Genomic DNA, 21,004 nt, shown 5'->3' with positions numbered 1-21,004 from the left:
GCATCTAATAAATGTTATTATGATATTATATGCAGGTATGTACTTTCATAAACTGTTACATAAGTTTGTTGCTTACATTAAAGACATTATTATATTGATTGGAGACGACGGTAGCAGGTAGGTAGAGCAATATTAGAGGTGAGTACTATCAAAGAAGTTGATTCATGGGCAGATCACTCATGGCGGACCTACGTAGTTTGGTCGAGCTACATTAAACCCAGCCGATAGATCACGACTTACATTTAATTGATATATAATCCGAACAAATGACGCAGATCCGTCAACTGCCTATAATTCAATTTTTTCGATGGTACAATCGAGGAAATTGAGTCCTAGGCAGTTGACAGAACAACGTCATTTGGTCGGATCATGTAAATTCAATGTTAATTGTGATCTGTCGGCTGGGTTTGACGTAGCTCGACCAAACTACGTAGGTCCCCCATCTGCCAAGGAATCAACTTCTCTTGAATCTCTGGTAGTATCAGTAATCACTTTTTAGTAAGTGATTGAATGAGATCAGGGGATAGGGGACAGGGGACAGGGGACAGGGGACATGGGGACAGGGGACAGGGGACAGGGGACAGGGGACAGGGGACAGGGGACAGGGGACAGGGGACAGGGGACAGGGGACAGGGGACAGGGGACAGGGGACAGGGGACAGGGGACAGAGGACAGGGGACAGGGGACAGGGGACAGGGGACAGGGGACAGGGGACAGGGGACAGGGGACAGGGGACAGGGGACAGGGGACAGGGGACAGGGGACAGGGGACGGGGAACAGGGGACAGGTGACTGGTGATAGGGCACATAAGGGTGATCTATGCAGATAACCCTTATGTGCCCTATGTGTAAGTAGGTATAAGTTCTCTTTTTGAATTATTTTAATTAACCCTCGGTAGTCGCGTAGGGTCTTTAAGGCGCTTTGCAGACGAAGGGCCGGGGCGGGCCGGTCAGTTTCGCCGCGAACGATAGCACAAAGGGAATTCCATACTACCAACGCACACGGTGGGCAAAAAGACGGCTGGCACTGGCGGCGGATGTCCGCGGCTGCCCGCCGTGGATCATACAAACCAGTTTACATGCAGTAACGCAGACGGCATGTGCTTTGAGTACACGGCGCGTGCAGCCGCAGACATCGACGGGGGTACGCAGCGAAGTTGACCGGCCCACCCCGCCCCGTCGTCTGCAAAACGCCTAAAGCCCGGAGTTTTCTAAAACGAGAAAAAACTATATTTAAATTAATCGTAGCGACTCCGCTCTTTAGGTAGCTTCCTAAAAGGAATTATTTTATACTTTGGTATAATTGCCACTGGTCTGAACTCACGTGCATGTGTTGTGTGTCACAGGTATGTGTTGTGCATTCACGCTGGGGTCTTTAAAGACCCCAGGTGACCAACCGCGTACCTAAATTTGATTTGATATTTTCATACAGTTTTCACACCTAAATGGATTTTTTTGTGATTTTCATTGTATTTAAATAATAAATCAATTAAAATATTCGTGTGTTAGTAATTATTGTTTTATATCGCTTATAAGAAGTTTTAGACGCACTTTTCCAGAAATGCATATTTTGCTACGTAGACCAAAATGATGATGTTTATTTTTTTTATTAGAAACTAATTGTCGGTATATTTACCATTTGTTTGAAGTATTTAAACAGGAAAATGTATAAAATATAGTAGGTTTTGATGCTGAAAATTTATCAATGTTTAACATTCAATAGTTTATATGTTATTTGGACTTAGCTTTTTAAATTTCAATCTTAATTATAGGAAATTTAATTGCTATTTGATTTATCTACACGTCTTACCACAATTTTAAAATTTAGTTGATTTTTTTTTTATTTTCCTTTCTTACGCGGGTATCCACTTGAAATTTTTGGAATTCTATTTTTTATTTGTGAGTTTTGGTTATAAATATTCAAAATATTAATAATTATTTGATGAAATCTGGTTAATATTGAATTAAATAACAATAATATAATATAGAAAAAAGTTAAGAAAATATATATTTATGCCATTTAATTTTCGGGCTTTCAAAGACCCCTGCGGGGCTAAAAGGGTCGCTTTGGAGAATCATATTATGAATCATAATAATATGATTATTTTTTTTAATCGCGAAATGCAAGTCTGCTTGCAATTCATGCCTACAGCTCGACAAGGCTTTAAAATTTAAATGAACGTGCCGAAAAAAAGGAACTAACGCTCCATCATACAAAAACGTCATTTTTGACAGTTCTCCTTTGCGAGCAGCGCCACCGCCCTAATTTTTTTACTAATTCGTACTAATTTGACATTTGTCAGTTTGACAATTTTGACAATTCATTTGCTGAATTGATTGAGAGGAATTGCTGAATGTGACCATTTCAGCCCCGCAGGTGACCAACGGCGTTATTTTAAAAGCGCGAACAACCGAGGGTTAAGATTGTTTTTGACAAGATTTTTAAAAGAGCCATCTCTCTTGCAATGCAGTCAGTCCCCAAATTGCAACCCTAAGCACAACGAATACAAGGAACCACGGCTGGACCACGCGGGATAGCACAAAAGTAAGTCAAACTCCTTAACCCGGTCACGGCGCGCGGCGCACACTGCCAAGTGCATTATGTAAGCGCGAATTCGCGCATAGTTCGCGCTATCTCCGTGTTTTGGCGGCAAACAGTCAGAGAGCAGCCGGCGCGTGCGCACCACGCGTGCCAGACCCGATGTGTCGCGATCGTGTATTGTCCCCTAATCTTTTTGTTCCGATTATCGAGGGCACGCCTCATTTTCCATGTAGCGATTCTTTTTAACATGTTGTGAATACATACAATAGGACTCAGTTCTACTTTCAAAAACTAGCCCCCCGTGAATATAAAAGAGTAAAAATCTGTGGATACCGGAGCTAGCCTTTGTATAAGGTATTTATGATTGTACCACTAACCCCCTAAGTCTTTGCTATGTGCCCAAAATAGCAGCTCATTTATTACCTAGTAGATACCTTATAAGAATACAAACAAAAAACTTAAAACACACATTTTCATAATAACAAGCATCGACGTAAACATTAAATGAATAACATTATTAATATTATAGCTCTAGATATTTTTATGACTACGATATACACAAAAAATAAACGGCAAAATCTTAGAAATAAATAGTCGTACTTAAAATTTCAGATGCAGAGTTTTTCATAGAATTACTACATGTAACCTTCGCTTCTCTTCCTTATTTCCTTAAATACTTAAAATAAATTAAGATTTTTAATTACAAAAATAATCAAATACAAATCTAAAAAATAAACAAACACTTCTAGTACTACAGCTAAATTACTTAATACAATATAATATAATACTGATTAGATATTAGAATAATTTTACTTATAGCGATAGTAATTAACCATTAATAATAAAAAAACCGGCCAAGTGCGAGTCGGACTCGCGCACCGAGGGTTCCGTACAAACCTGCAAGGTTTACAAAGTAACTACTTAAAATTTTAAGCTTTTCGGAATTTTTCTGTTACCTGTGCTGTAAGCTATTGCTTCTTACCAAATTTCGAGATTCTATGTCAACGGGAAGTGGTCTTTAGGTTTTAATTCCCTTGCGTGTAGTTGCGAGTTTCAAAATATGCGGTATCAATGGTTGTACTTTTGCGTTTTGCGTTTTTGCGTTGACTTAGTTTTTTTTTTTTTTCACGGGTTAAAGGCTATTAGATCTAAGTATTTGATATGAATTTCAACTTGATAGCTCTACGCGTTCATGAGGAAAAAAGTAATAAGTTTATATTTATTAAAAAATATATATTTTGTAATGTAACTAAAAATTTAAGGTTTTCGGAATTTTTCCTTTATGTGTGCTATAAAACGTTGCTTCATGCCAAATTTCAAGATTCTAGGTCGACTGGAAGTACCCTTTAGGTTTTGATTCCCTTGCGAGTACTTGCGAGTTTCAAAATATGCAGCTTAAATTGCTGTTTCTTTTGATTGCGTTGACATAGAAGTTTGATTTTGTTACAGCTTAAAGGTATTATAGACCTGAGTATTTGGTATGAATTTCAATTTAATACCTCTACGCGTTTATGAGGAAATGGGTAGTAAGTTTAAAATTATTAAAAAAAAATATATTATGTGATGTAACTAAAAAATTATGGTTTTCGTAATTTTTCCTTTATCTATGCTATAAGACGTTGCTTCGTACCAAATTTCAAGATTCTGAGTTCACGGGAAGCACCCTGTAGGTTTTGATTCCCTTGCAAGTGTCGAAAATTTGCGGCATAAACGGCTGTATCTTTTGATTGCGTTGGCTTAGAAGTTTGATTTTTTCACAGCTTCAAGGGACAGTAGACCTAAGTAATTGATATAAATTTCAGCTTCATACCTCCACGCGTTCCTGAGAAAAAGGGTCTTGACAGACGGACGGACGGACAGACGGACAACAAAGTGATCCTATAAGGGTTCCGTTTTTTCCTTTTGAGGTACGGAACCCTAAAAAGCTCTATACAGGGTATATAGCGTAACAAAACTATTTAACCGATAATATTTTAGGGTGTGTATGTGTTCCCTGTAAAGAGTTTTTTGTCACTTTTGTATGGGGAAACTCGTGACGCTGGGACGCTCGCCCATACAAAAGTGAAAAAAAAATTGGTCTTTCAGCGCTGCTACTCTCACAGTGAACTCTCTTCGACGAACTCTACCATAAAGTATTATCACTTAGTTTTGTTACACCTTGTATATTATGGACTTTTTATTGTGGATTTCCTCGGTAGTTAATAATATTTATTTCAAACTCCAATTTTCAGCCCTCAACATGTAAAAGGGTTAAAAGAAGTTTCATTGATTGGTTAAAACAAGCTACCAAAAAAACTAGCAATCGAATATAATATGCATTATGTCGGAAGTTAAACAAACAAGAAATGGCAAAGTTATGGTACAGAAAGGGAGCGGTCAAGGGCTATAGAGAGTTTAGATATTGCAAAATTCACAAGTTCTGCATTGTAGAGTCAACCTGGTGAAGTAGGATATGTAGCTCGTTTTATATTTTGATGCTTCAAATGTTTTGATTACTCGATTTGATTATAATTTTTTCAATCATTTTGAAAGAAATACAGTGTCATGTCTTTGTACAACTTGCGGCTTCTTTGTATTGGGTTTTATCCTGCGATTGCGATTATTCTTGCGATTTTCAAATTAACACCGATAGAATACTCAAATTTTCTCGTGGTATATAACATCCTACTAAACTCCATTAAATCCACATTAATATTATAAATGCGAAAATTCATCAATATTAAATGTCCCGCGCGGGACAGGCTCAGTCCCGCTTTTCGGGTATAATTCGAATGTACGTGTAGCGTGCTGAGAAAGAAAGGTGCGTAATGAAGATAAGAGTGTCGGAGGTAGAGGGGTGGATTGTCTTTGGCTACTTTAGCTATCTATTGTCACGTAAACGTTAATAAAAAGATAAAAATTAAAAAAAACTTTTGATTTTATACCTTTTTTTACTTTGTCACGCTTTTGACTGAAGAATCCCGCTTTTTCACTCAAAAAGTTCCAAAGTCCCGACTTGGCACAAAAAAAATCTGGCAACGCTGTCTAGTATACTCTATAGTCGTTTCCTGTGTTTTACAATGAGTTGCGTAACTCAACATATTCGCACTATTTAGTAGTATTTAGAGCACAGAACTCCGGTTCCGCTATTCTAATACAACATGAATGCAGCTTCGATGCACCGAAACTAATGTTTTATTTGTATGTGGAGTGTGGACTCAGATCCTAACAAAATAACCTCAAACGATTGATTTTTGAACTTTTTAGCAATAAAATATCGTCTGATGTCGATTTAGCATTTAATAATAATAAAATTCTGTAGTCTTATTGTAGTAGGCCTTCATCTTCGAATGAGGGGGTCATACTATAATAGGTATTTATTTTTATTGCACTTTTTGTAGCTTGTCAGAAATAAAAGGCTCTTTTGTTTTTATTTATTTATTTTATTGTAACGAAAGATTGAAACTTCATCGAAGCTGTTTCATTGTGAGATTACTTATCAGAATTGGAATCCAGGTAGAGCTATGCGACCAAATCGTGACGTCACCCGGCGTAAGGACGTATTAATCAGTCGACCTTTCATTTGTTTTTACAATCAAAATTATAAACCTACGCTTTCGTTTTCGGCGTACTATCATTAATCAAAGCTCGAATCAAGTATGTTCCTACACACGTATCAAGCTAGCTATACCATGGACCAATTATACACTGTATAATTGGTCCATGGTATAGCTGACGCTGTTAAGCATTCGTGTACTAACCCACAAAAAATTACGTGTTGAGTTACGAATGTAGTTACTAGTTATGTTCTTTAGATGATTTAGAACAAGACTGCGTTCAAAAATCTAACAACAAATGCTTAACAGCGACCATTTAAAACAAGGTGTGTGCATCGTATTGGCTTTGAAAGCTGTAGCCTGTATATTTTTAGCACGATTTGATGATAAAAATTAAAATATATACTTATATTGAGAAGTAGTTACGGTTCCTTAAAGTCGACGGGAAATCTCGAAGATTTGAGAACAGCGTTGTTAAGTTAAAGCTTTGACGTCGCGATGTCCTATTAAAAGGGCTATTGAGTAAATAGACTTCAGTCCTTTCCCTGGACTCAAAATATATCTATACTTATCAATATCGGTTCAATGGTTTTAGTGTTAAGGGTAAAAAACAGACAGACAGACAAACTTATGCATTTATAATAATTAGTAAGTGTAAATTTCAAATTAAATACATATTATGTTGCTTTCGAATTTTGTCGTTCTCTGTTCCTTGTCACAAGGAAGTAACACCAATCTCAATTCATTAATTTTGTACACATATCACGTCTGTGTTCCTAGAAGGCTAGGATTAGATCATGCGCCAGCAAGCTGCGTCAGCAATACCCTTTTTTAGGCTTTACAAAATTCCATAGTATACTATGAACCAATATGAGTCATTTAGCAGGTTTTCAGATTTAGAAACTTCCTCAAATAAAGCTCAGCTCAGCATTCACAAAATTTTACTATAAAATTAATAACTAGGTACTTTACAAATATATTTATTTGTAAAGTAGTTATTACATCATACTAAGTAGCAGAAAATTTTGTTTTATTAAATTGAGTAACATGAAAAAATATTTTCTATACTGTATAAACATGAGACAACTTAGCAATTAGTTATTAGAATACATTTCTGTTTGATTAATTTTTAAACGTAATTTACAGAATACTTTATAAAAATATACCTCATATGTATCTATTACCTAATGACATAATACAAGTATGCATTAAAAAGTGTCAACTTTAACGTAAATAAATTAATATTATCGTAGCAGCTTGCTACGCCGTAGCTGTTGGGGGACAAATTCTCGGAGCTGCGATTCGATTGTCAGGGTATGTCGCTAGTCCAAGATGGGACTGCTCTGCTCACCAACTAGAGTATTACTAGATTTACTAATATTATAGTTAACCTACCAATACATACTTTATGTAACTCGCACGTAACTAAACTGAGAATTCATAGTGTCAAGACCACTACGTTCTCATGGGAATATAGCTCGATGAAATGTGGCAGTCTGTGATCAATTTAGCAAAAGTATCAGAAAATATTTGCCTTGTTTTAATTTTTTTTAATATCAGTGAAGGTTAGTGGCTTACTTTTATTTAAATTTTGAGCATAGGCTCGAGGAAACTTAGTCACATTTTCAAATACTTTCAAAAAAGTGTACATTGCTTTCACTGTCCATACAAAATATATTTTTGAAACTTTTCTCCTTATTACTTTTGTTATTTTCAAAACAATAGTGGACACAATGCTCTACAATAGAGTTTCCGGACAGATTGTAACGACTGCTACGTCGCACTCGGTAATTCATATTCTTTTATTTCGTAGTATAATTTAGGTCAGCATGACCTAGTAATGAGTTATGACCATCACAGTAATTAGTCGACATGACAGGTGGTTCACAGCTATTTCACCTCTGAGAGTTCATGTGTATGATCTCTATTTCGTCGGCATTAAGGGTCTATCAGAGGCAAAATAAGTTTGAACGGAGTCTAGCGTGTCACTGTACGCCGTCAAGCTTCACCAAACGTCTTCACAAAAACATAATTGAGGTAATTAAACGTATTTTGACCGATTGTGTGCTAATGGTGTGATTTCCTTTAAAACCATCGAAACAATGCCATAATAAAAACTCCTTAAAGTTCCTGGTCTAAACACGTTTTGATAATGACCATCTTCAGACAACAAATTCATGCAGATGTATCAAAATATTCCAGTTATTGCTATATTTTTTCATTGTTGTGAAAAAAGTGTTTTTCATTCGTCCGTTTTAAAATAAGTTTAAATAACATCATAATAACTTTTTTTGGTTTAAACTGTAAAGAAGTATGACGTATGAAGTATTTTATAAGATAAATAATAATTGTATAATCATTATTGTATTCTGTTCTGTTTTATATATCCATTTTATATATTCTGGGCTTCAGCTTTACTATATTCGTCTACATGAAATACAAAAACCACTATGTTTCTAATTGAAGACGTAAGTGGATGAAGTGGGTAACTAAATTTTACAGCAATTTCTCATTTTTCCCCTTACAATTCAAACAAACCTTGTATCTTCGAACAATACTTACCTACTTCATCTAGATTCTAACTTATATATCTAGCTATAGCGTACGTACGAATCCACATTTTTTCGATTACATTACATTTTTGTAATTATTCAAATTGTTACTTACCCACTTCAACCACTGTCTTCAATTTTAAAATGAAACATTTAACTTTACAAAAGACTATAAAAATAAACATATTGTATCGTAAATCGAACAGTTTGAGGCAGTTCAGTGTAATTAGTTGTTTAATGGGCAATAAGCGCATGTAACATGAGGAAGTCTGCGCACACGCCACAGTCCACAGTCCACACTGCTCGACTGTGAAACACTCCATTTTCATGCGTTAACGAAATATTCAAACTTGGAATATTAAGTAACTCTAAACTAATTCATCAACTCTTAGTATTAGCTAAGAACGGGCTCTATTATATTGTAATATGAGTGCGAAACTTGAGACTTGAGAGTAATTTTTAAGCACGTCACGACTGATATTTACTATTAAAGGTTTAATTTTTATTACAATTTTTAAATAATACATTAAAATAATATAAATATTTAATATATAAACTTTGTTGAATGTGATACTCTATTGACTATTGCAGCGATGAAACTTTTTTGGTGATGCAATTTTTGACAAACCCTAAAATATAATGTTTTGTCTTTGAATGAATTGAGATGAATTGTTTCCATGCTGGTGTCTGATGATATTTAAAAAAAACCTAGAATCCCAGAGCTCCACAGAACACACTTTGATTTTGGCTGCTCTATTGCAACATTATTATCCGAATTGAAACTGTGGCGGTACACACAATTCGCCTAACATTTCTACATCGCGCTAACGAAGTTTTCTGAGCGTGTCGGTATATATGTCGCAGCCGACTGGTTTAAATAGCCGTTCAATCAAACAGCTAGCCCTTTGACTGAACAACGCCATTCAATCATACGTCTAGCTTTTATATTGAATATTTTAGTCGCTCAAAACGTTCAACACTACAGCTGATTCAAAAGCCGCCGTCTAATAATTGAAGTAGTTCAGCGCGCACCGCTGCGGCGCTAGGTGCGTTTTATTTACAATATGGCGTCAACTAGCAGGTGTTTGTTGGTGTTTGTGGTTGTTTTTCGGAAAGAAAGTAGTTAATAAAAGTTACAAGTGTTATTAAAGAGACAAAAATTGTAGAGGCACATACGAGTGAATTAAAATTTCACCAAATATTCGAGGAGAAATTATGGGATTATGAAATGGATGGACGCAGCCTCCCCCGAAAGGGGGGTTCGGGGGGCACAGCCCCCCGTCAAAACAAAAACAAACACAATCCAGAAAGTCCAAAAGTTGGTTAGGTTAGGTTAGAACTTAGACCACAAATACAGAGGGAGCCGAGCGAGCGCAGCGAGCGTGCTGCGGCAGCAGCCGGTGACCGCCGTCAAATAAAAGGGGTGCTCGGGGGCGCAGCCCCCCGCCCAAACAAAAAAAAAACAGTTGGCTAAGCGTCGTCTAGCTGTAGTGTTGAACGTTGTAGTCAACAAGTCGGCTAAACGACGTATAGCCGTGTGATTGAATGGCGTTGTTCAGTCAAAGGGCTAGCTGTTTGATTGAACGGCTATTTAAACCAGTCGGCTGCGACATATACATACGACAGCTGAGATGTATTACGTGGGCTTCGGCCTGACCGGGCATAACTCCTCGTTCGGTCGGAAGATCTTCCTTTGTGGTGGCCAACTGGCCACGCATATTCCCACAAAACTATGAATAAGTATACTATCTTCTAGAAATTCTATGACCTCACTCATGTATTGTTTTAACAGCTCTGAAAAGAAAATGATTCACCCCGTGAAAAATTCTCTACAATGTCCATACATGTATCCATTTCAGCGGTGAATCACACAACATTCTTAGAGTATTCTGTTAGAAGTCAACGAACACATTATTTCAAAAAAGGAAAAACCAGATCATAGTTTAGTCGTTTACTTACTTTGTATATTATATAGTGTTTGTATCTCGCCCACTTTACTTCCGATCTCTGAAAAAGGAGCCTATTTAAAATTGACTCAGGTATTTAAATAGTTTGCCTTATAGCAAGTACCTATAAATTAAATACTTAAAATTGTTATTATAATACCAAATATAATATATATTACTTAAAGGAGGACTCGGAGTTTTAAAACGGATAATTTAGAAAGTATGAAAATTAGAAAATTTGTAATCGGCTTATTTGAATGAAACGTGTTATATTTTGAAGGTTAATGTCATACGATATATTTCTAGTTTATTAATATGTTATTCACACCACAATATATATTAATTGTTTTAAATGCCAATAACCTTTTGCATTATTAATTAGTTCAAACTTGATCACATGCCTGATTAGTTGATTAGTTTATAAGCTTTTAAAAGCTGCCGCAGCTGTATGTTCATTTACATTTTGATTCGTGTTTAGTTATCCATACTAATATTATAAATGCGAAAGTGTTTCTTTCTATCTGATACCTCTTCACGTCTAAACCGCTTAACCCATTTTGAAGTAATTGGGTATTTAGATACTCCGAGTGCTGGGAAATTACGTAGGATACTTTTTAGCCTGAAAAATGCACGGTTACCGCGCCATAAACGAATTTGGGCGCAAGAAAGTTGCTTGCTTAATCCTACCTTACCACCACCAGTACCTACCTTGTAAATTGTTTTTTAGGAAAGTTTTTAGTAAAAACACTAGTGTGATTCTGATTATTTCAAACTGTAGGCTTATAAGTAACTTATTTATTAAAAATCATAAACATCGCTTAATTACTCAGTTTTATGCAATAACTCCAAGATCAATAACATTTAATGAAAAAGGATGTTACGTAGATCCTAAACTATTAAGGATATTAAAAAATATTTTGACACGATTTAATATGGGCATTACGTAGATTAGGCTGATGAATGATGATGTTCTCTTCAGACTGTTGATGATTCATAGACCAACTTTCAAAAAAGGAGGTAGTTACTTTTTACACATGACGATGCTAGCACGATGTCTTTTCTTATCTATCTTCTTTCGATATTACCAATCGATGCTTATTTTACTAGTTACTAGATGACACCCGTAACTCCGTTCCGGCAAAATTTATTTATCGCGTGAGAACCGTACATTTAAAAAAGTATCCTATGTCCTTTCCTGAGACACAAGGCATCTTCATACCAAATTTCAGTAAAATCGGTTCAGCGGTTTGTGCGTAAAGAGGTAACAGACAGACAGGCAGACATAATGACACACTTTTGCATTTATAATAATATATTACTAGCTATTTGACCGAGCTTTGCTCGGTATTCGATAAAACACGAATTAAATTATATTTTCTAAAAATGATTCCTAGCTAGATCGATTTATCGCCCCCGAAATCCCTTATATACTAAATTTCATGAAAATCGTTGGAACCGATTCCGAGATTAGTATGGATAATTATACTAGTAATAATTAATAGCAAACGTAACGCAAATTATGACATGAACTATTATATATATAGATATATAGTCAAACAACAACTTGTATTTATAACATAATAACATAATCTTATATCTTATATATATATATATATAAGATATATATATATATATATATATATATATATATATATATATATATATATATATATATATATATATATATATATATATATATATATATATATATATATAATTGGAATCTCGGAATCGGCTCCAACGATTTTCATGAAATTTAGTATATAGGGGGTTTCGGGGGCAACAAATCGATCTAGCTAGGAGCCTAGGAATCATTTTTAGGAAATGTCATTTAATTCGTGTTTTATCGAATACCGAGCAAAGCTCGGTCAAATAGCTAGTATATTATGATGCAATAACATTCCATATCATGTACACAGTATAACATACAAAAATATTTTACATAACAATCGACGAATCGCTCATTTGTATTCCCTCCTCGATTGTATTTTCACTATCGTTCGGCTACCGATATCACTTTCGACAGTTATTTTTTCGATGCAAATTATTTGTTTTGTATTTTGTTATTTTTAAATCGAATCCGCAATACGCATATATATGCACTTTAATAAAGGCACATTTATTTTAAGCCGATTTTCGTTGCAAAATTTTTGATTCGTAACGAACTCACGAAAAATCGACTGTCCAACTGCCGCACTCAGAGCCATATTTTAATGATGTACTTCAATTTAATAAAAAGTTTGTCAGGTAATGTATGGGGCTTATACCAAAATCTTTATTTTATAACAGATATGTAATTAATATTCGTCTCTGATAAACTTATACTTCTCACAAAATTCCAGCAAGTAATTTAGCATTAAAAAGCTAAGTTACATGATAGATTTCCTACAAACTCAATGATAAACCAAAAAATTGTTAAAATACGGTGCTAGTTCTTCCTTGAATCTAGTCTTCGAGGCACGAGAATCAGACCCCAGTTTCATTGATAAAACCGGCTAAACTCCGGTGTTGCTCAAAGCGGTCTCGTGCGCGCACACTCACCTACATTTTCAATGTCACTAATATTTCACGCTATATGATGCACGACACGCCACTTATAATAAAGACCCGCTCACACTTTCATTAAACCGCTGCGGTAACCCCATTAATGCTGTTTTTTTTTGTTTGAGGTTCGTTTTTATATTATGTATTGACTAATGTTTTGATTGCCTTGCGTCAAAATTTTTACCAATTAACAACACTCTTGAATAATGTAATGATCCCCAGTCAAAAAACCGAACTTAATTAATGAACTATGCAATGCGACGCAATTTAAGACTGCATAGATAAGACATCGAAGGCATTACTATGTCATATTGCTATACTGTGGCATTACGCCCTTTCCCCCTACAAAAGAGTTCAACGCGTATAATGTTTATAAATAACTCAACGTTAATTATTATAACTATGTTACTAGAGACACATTTTGTTCTACGCCACTAGGGGGTAAAAAATCGAAAAAAATTAAATATAATAATAATAGTAATAATAATAATAATTCATACATACAAATGACATCCATTGTCTATATGTCTATTGTGTGCATAGTTCCTCGATTTCTTAACCCGTCGTCATCTTTCACCTCATCACAATCATAATTATGATTGATAATTAAAACTCTGCTTATGAATCAGGTAACTTGGCATCAGCCCGTACCTGAATCTTTTATCCGGCTAATAGCCGAGACTCAAATTGTTTACAACATAATAATAATAATATCTATGGACGCTTCACACCACGTCAGTCTGACTCCGTGCTAAGTACCTGAAGGACTTGTGTTACGGGTACTAGGCAACGGAAATATATTCAATACTTTTATTACTATACATATATTTAAGATTTTTATTACATGATACACATCTACACTAATATTATAAAGCGGAAGAGTTTGTTAGTTAGTTTGTTTGTTTGTTTGTTTGAACGCGCTAATCTCAAGAACTGCTGCTCCGATTTGAAAAATTCTTTCAGTGTTAGCTAGCCCATTTATCGAGGAAGGCTATAGGCTATACTTTATCATGTTGAGACTAATAGGAGCAAAGAAATAGAAGAAAATGTGGAAAAAACGGAGGAAAATTATTTGGAAGGGCATATTTGAAAGCGCTAATCTCAGGAACTACTGGTCCGATTTGAAAAATTCTTTCAGTGTTAGATAGTGCATTTATTGAGGAAGGCTAAAGGCTATATTTTATCACACTAAGACTAACAGCAGCGAAGAAATAGAAAAAATGTGGAAAAAACGGGGGAAATTATTTGAAAGGGCTTAACTCACGAACTACTGGAGCAATTTTTCTTTTATTTGGCACAGATAAGAAGTAAACCACGTGAAAGATTATAAGCTATTTTTTGTGGACTAATTTGTCTGTGAAATATCTAATTTACGCGGGCGAAGCTGCGCGGAACATGGCGGAACCTTATATTTCGCGTGGTCACGACATCACGCGTAAACGGCTGGACCCATTTTGCTGAAATTTGGTATAAAGATACTTTGAGTCCCAAAAAAGAACATAGGGTACATTTTGTCCCGGAAAATGTACGGTAACTGCACAATATACTTTTATGATTTGCGCGTAAACTATTCAATCTATTTTGATGGAATTTGGTATGGCAATATGGCAATACTGCCAGCCTCGGGAAAGGACAAGGGATACTTTTTATCCCGGAAAATATACGGTGCCCGCACAATAAACTTTTATGATTCTCGCCCAAACTATTTAATCTATTTCATGAAATTTGGCATGGAGATTGGAGATACTAATTTGAATCTGGGACAAGGAATGTTTTTTGTCCCGGAAAAATGTGTGGTTCCCATACAATATACTTTTCTGATTTGCGCGTAAACGACTCAATCGATGTACGGGAACAACAGCTATAAACTAAAGCCCACGTGGACGAAGTCGCGGGCAACAGCTAGTATTTAATACACATCCATGACCCAGGAACTTTGAAAACTTTTTGTTCCGTCGGCGGGATTCGAACCCCGGCATGAGTTACCAACAGCCCACCAACAGCCACAGAGGTCGTCAAACATATTATAGCCGACAGTATATATTAAGTCTATGTTATAGCCCATGAACCTATAAAGTATATATTAAGTCTATGTTATAGCCTATGTCATAAAGTGACATTTTATTAATTTTTCTCGGTCGCGGTCGCTTGATGCTAACATCGGAAAGGTACCTTTGGGTTGCGGCATACGCCCACCAATTACCTGGTATTGTACAAATGAGTGCGAAGTGTACTAATATACGAATGTCACTGTTATTTTGTATTCACTTTAATTCACACATAGAAACATAATTTAGACCTCTAACAAACTACATAAGGGCTGTTTAGGAGGATGTAGGATAAATTATGTGAATATAAGGTTAAAAAAGATACGATTTAAGATAAAAGTAAAAATATTTCTATACCACAGACAAATTAATGTTTATGGCTTTAAATTGTAGCGGAAGTCAATATAACTCTAACATATTGTCTCAATCACTCTGACTACAGCATTCCATTATAATAATATATTTATAACACTCCTAGAGACACGTTATAATATGCAGTCATCATCATCAATTCATACGTTTAATTAATGAATTTCTGAATAACAACTAGCACCCACTGTGTTTTAATAAATAATTATTATTGGTCTATGTACAATTATTATAGGTACTTTGTTTATATCAAAGCGACTCCCACACCTCATTTTATAAGGTAGATAGGAAACGTTTCAATGCTGAACAAAAATAGTTGCTAAGAGTATCAGTCTTTTTCCCTTCAGGCAAGAATTAGTCCATAATTGTTTCAATTAATGACAGTTTTATTTTTTATTTCAGAAACACACAGCAACGACGCGCATAGCAATGTATAAACATAACATTATGTTATTGGTAAGTATCATATTTTGTTATTTTATTTCTTTTTAAATCCAAAAACTTATATAATCTTAGGCCCTCCTGACTGATTTTTAAATTTTGTTAAGATTAAAAACATAATTGTCAATTTTTTATGATGAGTACCTACAGCATACATATTAAGAATATATAGTAATAGCTAGTTGTAGAGTTGCAGATGGTTCACTGCTGCAACTTACTACTTACAGTTTACTGCATAAAATAAATAAATTCATTAGAATAGAGACTGACAGCCTTATCACTCTTTTATTTACGTTGAAATATCCTAGAGATTATTTAATATATCACATGAAAACTATTACTAATTTAAATCGTATGATAACACATTTCAACGATGTGTGGCATAGTAAAAAGAGGGGAAGTAAGTTATCTTCATACAAAGGCATCGCGCGCGGCTTGTATGTGTGCGCCATAGTATCAATGCGTCGCCACGTACGGCACACAACGAAATCTCGGCCAGTTTAGCTTCGTAGCCGTACTGCCGAGATATTGTTGTTTGCGGTACGTGGCGACGCATTGATACTATGGCGCACACATACAAGCCGCGCGCGGTGCCTTTGTTTGAAGATAACTTACTTCCCCTCCAAAAGGAGGGTAAAAACTATGTAATAGTGGCGGCCGAAAAGGAAAATCTTCCTACCGCGAGAGATAGCATGCTCGGTCAGGCCGAGGCCCACTGACGTCATTTCAGACGTTGTATATATTATCTTGCCGTTCTCCGAAACTTCGATAGCGCGATGCAGGATTGTTAGGCGAATTGTGGGTACCGCCTCAACATAATGCTAACAGCTATTATATTTAACAGCTGTTAGCATCACGTCTTATTAAAATACAATAAACACACATCATCGATTATACACGCACCTCAAAAATGGTACTAAATGCATAAAACTATTTAATCACTTCCAAATTATTATCTCCTCGACTATAAACAACAACCTTTGAGACATTGACATTGACGGATATTATGTAATATTTAAAAATATACTTCATGGCATTACTAGTTTTTATATTTAGAATATAGACCAATGTTTATCCTACTCATGACCTGCTCATTTCTGTTATCAGTCCTACACTTATGTATTTAACAATAAAAACATAAAATCTGAAATAATAATCCCAGGTCATAATATTAGGGAAACGGTAAAAAGCGAAGCGAAAGCGAATAAACTGTTAAAAATTCGCCATTTAACGCTATTATACTTAACGAGATCAGCTGCAGACTGCAGTAATAAAAACTTTAATGCTAACCAATTTGCACCGCGAGTTTCTTAATTTCTAATTATGTTTTTTAATTAGCTCGAAAAGTTTAATTAAAGATATCGCTGGTTCTAGAAATCAATCTATTTTAGAAGGTACTACCACCATGTACCACGTGGTCGCGTTGTGTGTTTTTCTCTTACACATTCACACATGTATGGTAAGATATCCAATTTAATATACATAATAATTTGATTAAGTATACATGTAAAAAATTATTGTGCTTAAAATATTTTCATAATTTATAATTAATAATGTATTTTGTAATGGGAGCCCCTTAAATATTAATTATATTTAAATTAGGTACATAATTCAAAATACAAAATTAAAAATAACAATATATAGGTAAATGATAATAATGTAATAATTAAAAAAAAAAAACTTACTCACAAAGACCACCCCGCAGCGTACCATGCTCAAATGTCCCCATCACGCTGGCTGCATGGCCGCGCTGAATGGCCGCGCTGAATGGCCAGGGAGACATGTTGGGCTCGGTACGCCCCGGAGCGTGGATCGTTACCTTCGTCCAAATTTGATTATCATTATTATAGAGTTGCGTCGATGTGCTCTGCATCCTGGATGGTGTATGTGACATTGAATTTTTATACATCTATGCAGATTGCAGATCTACAAGAATTCTCAAGTAACAGGAGACTGTTAAAACAGTCATTTTTTAACATAGTCTGTGGACTATGGCTATAAATTGTAAGAGGAACAGGCACACAGGCTTGGTTCACACGGCACAAGCCTGCACGTTTCCTGCACGTTTTTTTGCAGTACACGTCTTAACGAATAAATAGTAGCGCATACAATGTATATAGAACCATTCACACGTCCATTGCATTATTTGTACTGCTTGTTGCAGTACAAATAATGCAATGGACGTGCAGATTTTAGAATTGTCTCCATATCAAGACATAAAAATACATAATGTAGTTTGAGGAACCATAGTAAAATATGTGTATAATACTATTATCAAGCATACTAAATTTCAGCATGCGGAACCACTCTGTAAGACAATGTTGAAGCACGATTGCAAGGAGTCGTGGTGCGGCTACAGTGGCAGCCAGCAAGAGCAGGTTGAGTCTCGAAGGGACACTAAATACCGATGTTTGTACGCCAACGGCCAACAGCTCTGTAGAGAGGAAAACAAGAGAAGCATTACCTTTGAAAAACCCGATGGCTCATCTCATAGTTATTCAAGACCTAATTAGATGCAAGCAAAAATTTTTTTGTAACTTGATGATGTTTATTTTTGGATAGTTTTTATTATTCGTAGTGTTGAAGTAAGCTTAAAACTTGGGAGTTATATCAAATATACGAAAGCGCGAGTAAGTAGGTACGCGCTTTCGGGACACTATTTCCGCAATATAACATCAAAGAAAGAAAGAAATAAATTTTATTTGGTAAAGAATACAAACAAAACTAATCACAAACACAAATAATCACAAAAAACTAATCACAGATGAAGCTCATCTCAATGGGACTGCAGATTGTCGAAATTTGTTACTTATATTTATTTTCAACGTTATAACTTATAAAATGTAAGGTCTTATCAGAGAAATTATTTCCTTCATGAGCAGTTGGCGGATCCAAGTCATTTGGTCAGTTATGTCAAGCTTAGCAAACAATCTCCAAAAAGTAAGTCTGGCTAAACTCAAATTCAAAGTAGAGACTTAATACATTAATTTAAGCTTAAGCCTATGTGTCGATTATCCTGATGGTATATTCACTTATAATACCACAAGAGCCAATAGAATTAGAATTTGTTTTTTATATATAGCAACTACCAGAGAAAATTTTCAAAAAATTATCAGTATAATACCATGTAGGTTGTACCACGTGACGTCGAATGGTGCAATTCTATTGGTCGATATTTGGGTCGGAAAAATAATCAGAGAAGTTGATAACATAACTCGACCAAATGACGTAGGTCCGTCAACTACCTACGAATCAATTTCTTCGATAGTACATACGTATTTCAACCATAAAGTTAATATACCAGCGGAATGGAGCAACAATCTCGAGCTGTCAAACGAAACCGAAATTGGTTTCATCTGTGTGTAAAAATATGTGTACGTATACACTTACACAAGCATGATTGAACATGATTTCTATGAGATTAAATTGTCAACGTGCGGCACGTGCCGACTGGACGTCAAGAAAAGAGTTCTGCTGTCATGTATCACACGTCTCTTTTTACCACGCAGTGTTATAACTGATAGTGACATCTCTCTTGCTCAGGCCTTTGTTTCTCTATTCCGCTAGGTATATTAACTTTATGATTTCAAGGCAATAACGTAGCTTTGAGGTCCAACAGAACGGCCATATTGGCCACTAGATGTCAATAAAATTGCGCAATTAAGCGTATAGGTATGTAGCCATTGTTTTACTTTCACTGGTCGTTACGAGAAAACGAGTAATAAAACAAATGTATTTGAGTGAATTACGACACAAGTAATGTTACAAGTAACACAGTAATGTTATCCGTAAATTCCGTAAATAAAGCTTATTTATTATTATTAATTTGTCGATATACATAATATTAGTTATTTATTATTATTATTGTTCTTAAAGTTATACTTACAAACAAATTGAAATGTTCATCGTCTAGAAATAAGGATAGAGTTATATAAACAAAAGGAAAATTCGTTTTTCACTAACGTTTGTGTTAAACGACGTTATTGGAAAGAGACAAAGACAGCGCGAACAGCGTAGTTTAAAGGAGTGAGCACACTGAGACGGGCCGTGCCGGGGCTCAGCGTGCCGGGGCGATGAGCCCCGGCACGGCCCGTCTCAGTGTGCTCACTCCTTAAAGGTGCAAGTTTGGAACCGAGCGACACGCGACAACTGCAGACGACATGTCGTCGCGACACTACTAGTTTCTATGTATTTCTATGAAACACCCTCCGCAGCTAGCGACACGAAGCTAGCGACAGTTATTCATAGAAATAGTGTCGCGACGACATGTCGTCTGTTGCCGCTTCATGTAGCCGGCTTTCAACTTGTACCGTGTGCGCGTAAGCGCTTGTAAATAAAGTAACATAAAAATTAAGAGTGCAAATATATTTAGATCTAGTCACATCTTCTCACCTCAAAACAACCATCTATTGCTATAATAATAATTAATTGTTTTCTTCCTCTACGTTTTATTTTCTTTTTTTTTTTCTTTATGTTCTCTGCATCATGGTTTGTTGTAGGATTATATACGTGATTGCACCAAATCATAAGTCAGTTAAAACTAGCACGGCGGTATTAATTATTATTAGTGTGTCATTAGAACATTTCTTGAAATAACGCCAAATTGCCAATTTAGCGTATTACAGTCGATCGACTTTCGAAATACGCAATACACTTTGTAATAGTAACATACGGACTTTTGCAACGGAATTATGTCATAGTTCCAGTTACGAATCGAAGTTCAAGTTATCGTAGGACAATCTGGAGATCATTAATCAATTACTTCATAGCTGAATTCTATTCTACGAATAACATTAATAATGCGATCTATATTTTTGTTTGGTAAACATTACAGCACCCGTAGAACAAATCTTGCTATATTCTTCCCAGCACTTTACAGAATATCCATACTAATAATATTGTAAATTCAAAAGTGTGTTTGTCTGTCTGTTACATCTTCACGTCCAAGCCGCTAAAACGATTTTGATAAGATTTAGTATGGAAATAGTTTGAGTTCCGGAAAGGGTATAGGATATATTCATCCTGGA

General features: G+C 35.5%; 2 protein-coding genes across 3 annotated transcripts in view; both read left to right on the top strand.

Moving 5' to 3' along the window:
• Nucleotides 1-2,653: 2,653 nt before the first annotated feature.
• The window catches only part of LOC121731127, a 57,892-nt gene continuing 39,541 nt past the window's right edge, over nucleotides 2,654-21,004 (top strand). The window contains exons 1-2 of the mRNA XM_042120478.1: nucleotides 2,654-2,895; nucleotides 15,939-15,992. Of these exons, the coding sequence (XP_041976412.1) occupies nucleotides 15,966-15,992 (27 nt within the window). The 5' untranslated portion in view covers nucleotides 2,654-2,895; nucleotides 15,939-15,965. The remainder of the gene's footprint in view (nucleotides 2,896-15,938; nucleotides 15,993-21,004) is intronic.
• LOC121731132 lies at nucleotides 17,313-18,519 on the top strand. 2 transcript variants are annotated; one of them, XM_042120486.1, is made up of 3 exons: nucleotides 17,331-17,436; nucleotides 17,828-17,860; nucleotides 18,272-18,519. In XM_042120486.1, exons 1-3 carry the CDS (start codon nucleotides 17,383-17,385, stop codon nucleotides 18,488-18,490), a joined length of 306 nt encoding a protein of 101 aa, XP_041976420.1. In that variant the 5' UTR covers nucleotides 17,331-17,382; the 3' UTR covers nucleotides 18,491-18,519. The 2 variants fall into 2 exon arrangements, 1 of the variants encoding a protein (XP_041976420.1); XR_006036196.1 differs by lacking the exon at nucleotides 17,828-17,860 and having other exon boundaries at nucleotides 17,313-17,436.

The sequence above is a fragment of the Aricia agestis genome, chromosome 10 (genome assembly GCF_905147365.1).
Source record: "Aricia agestis chromosome 10, ilAriAges1.1, whole genome shotgun sequence".
NCBI classification, from domain to species: domain Eukaryota; kingdom Metazoa; phylum Arthropoda; class Insecta; order Lepidoptera; family Lycaenidae; genus Aricia; species Aricia agestis.
The sequence above is the reverse complement of the archived record's forward strand: the minus strand, read 5'-3'. Positions and strand labels throughout refer to the sequence as shown.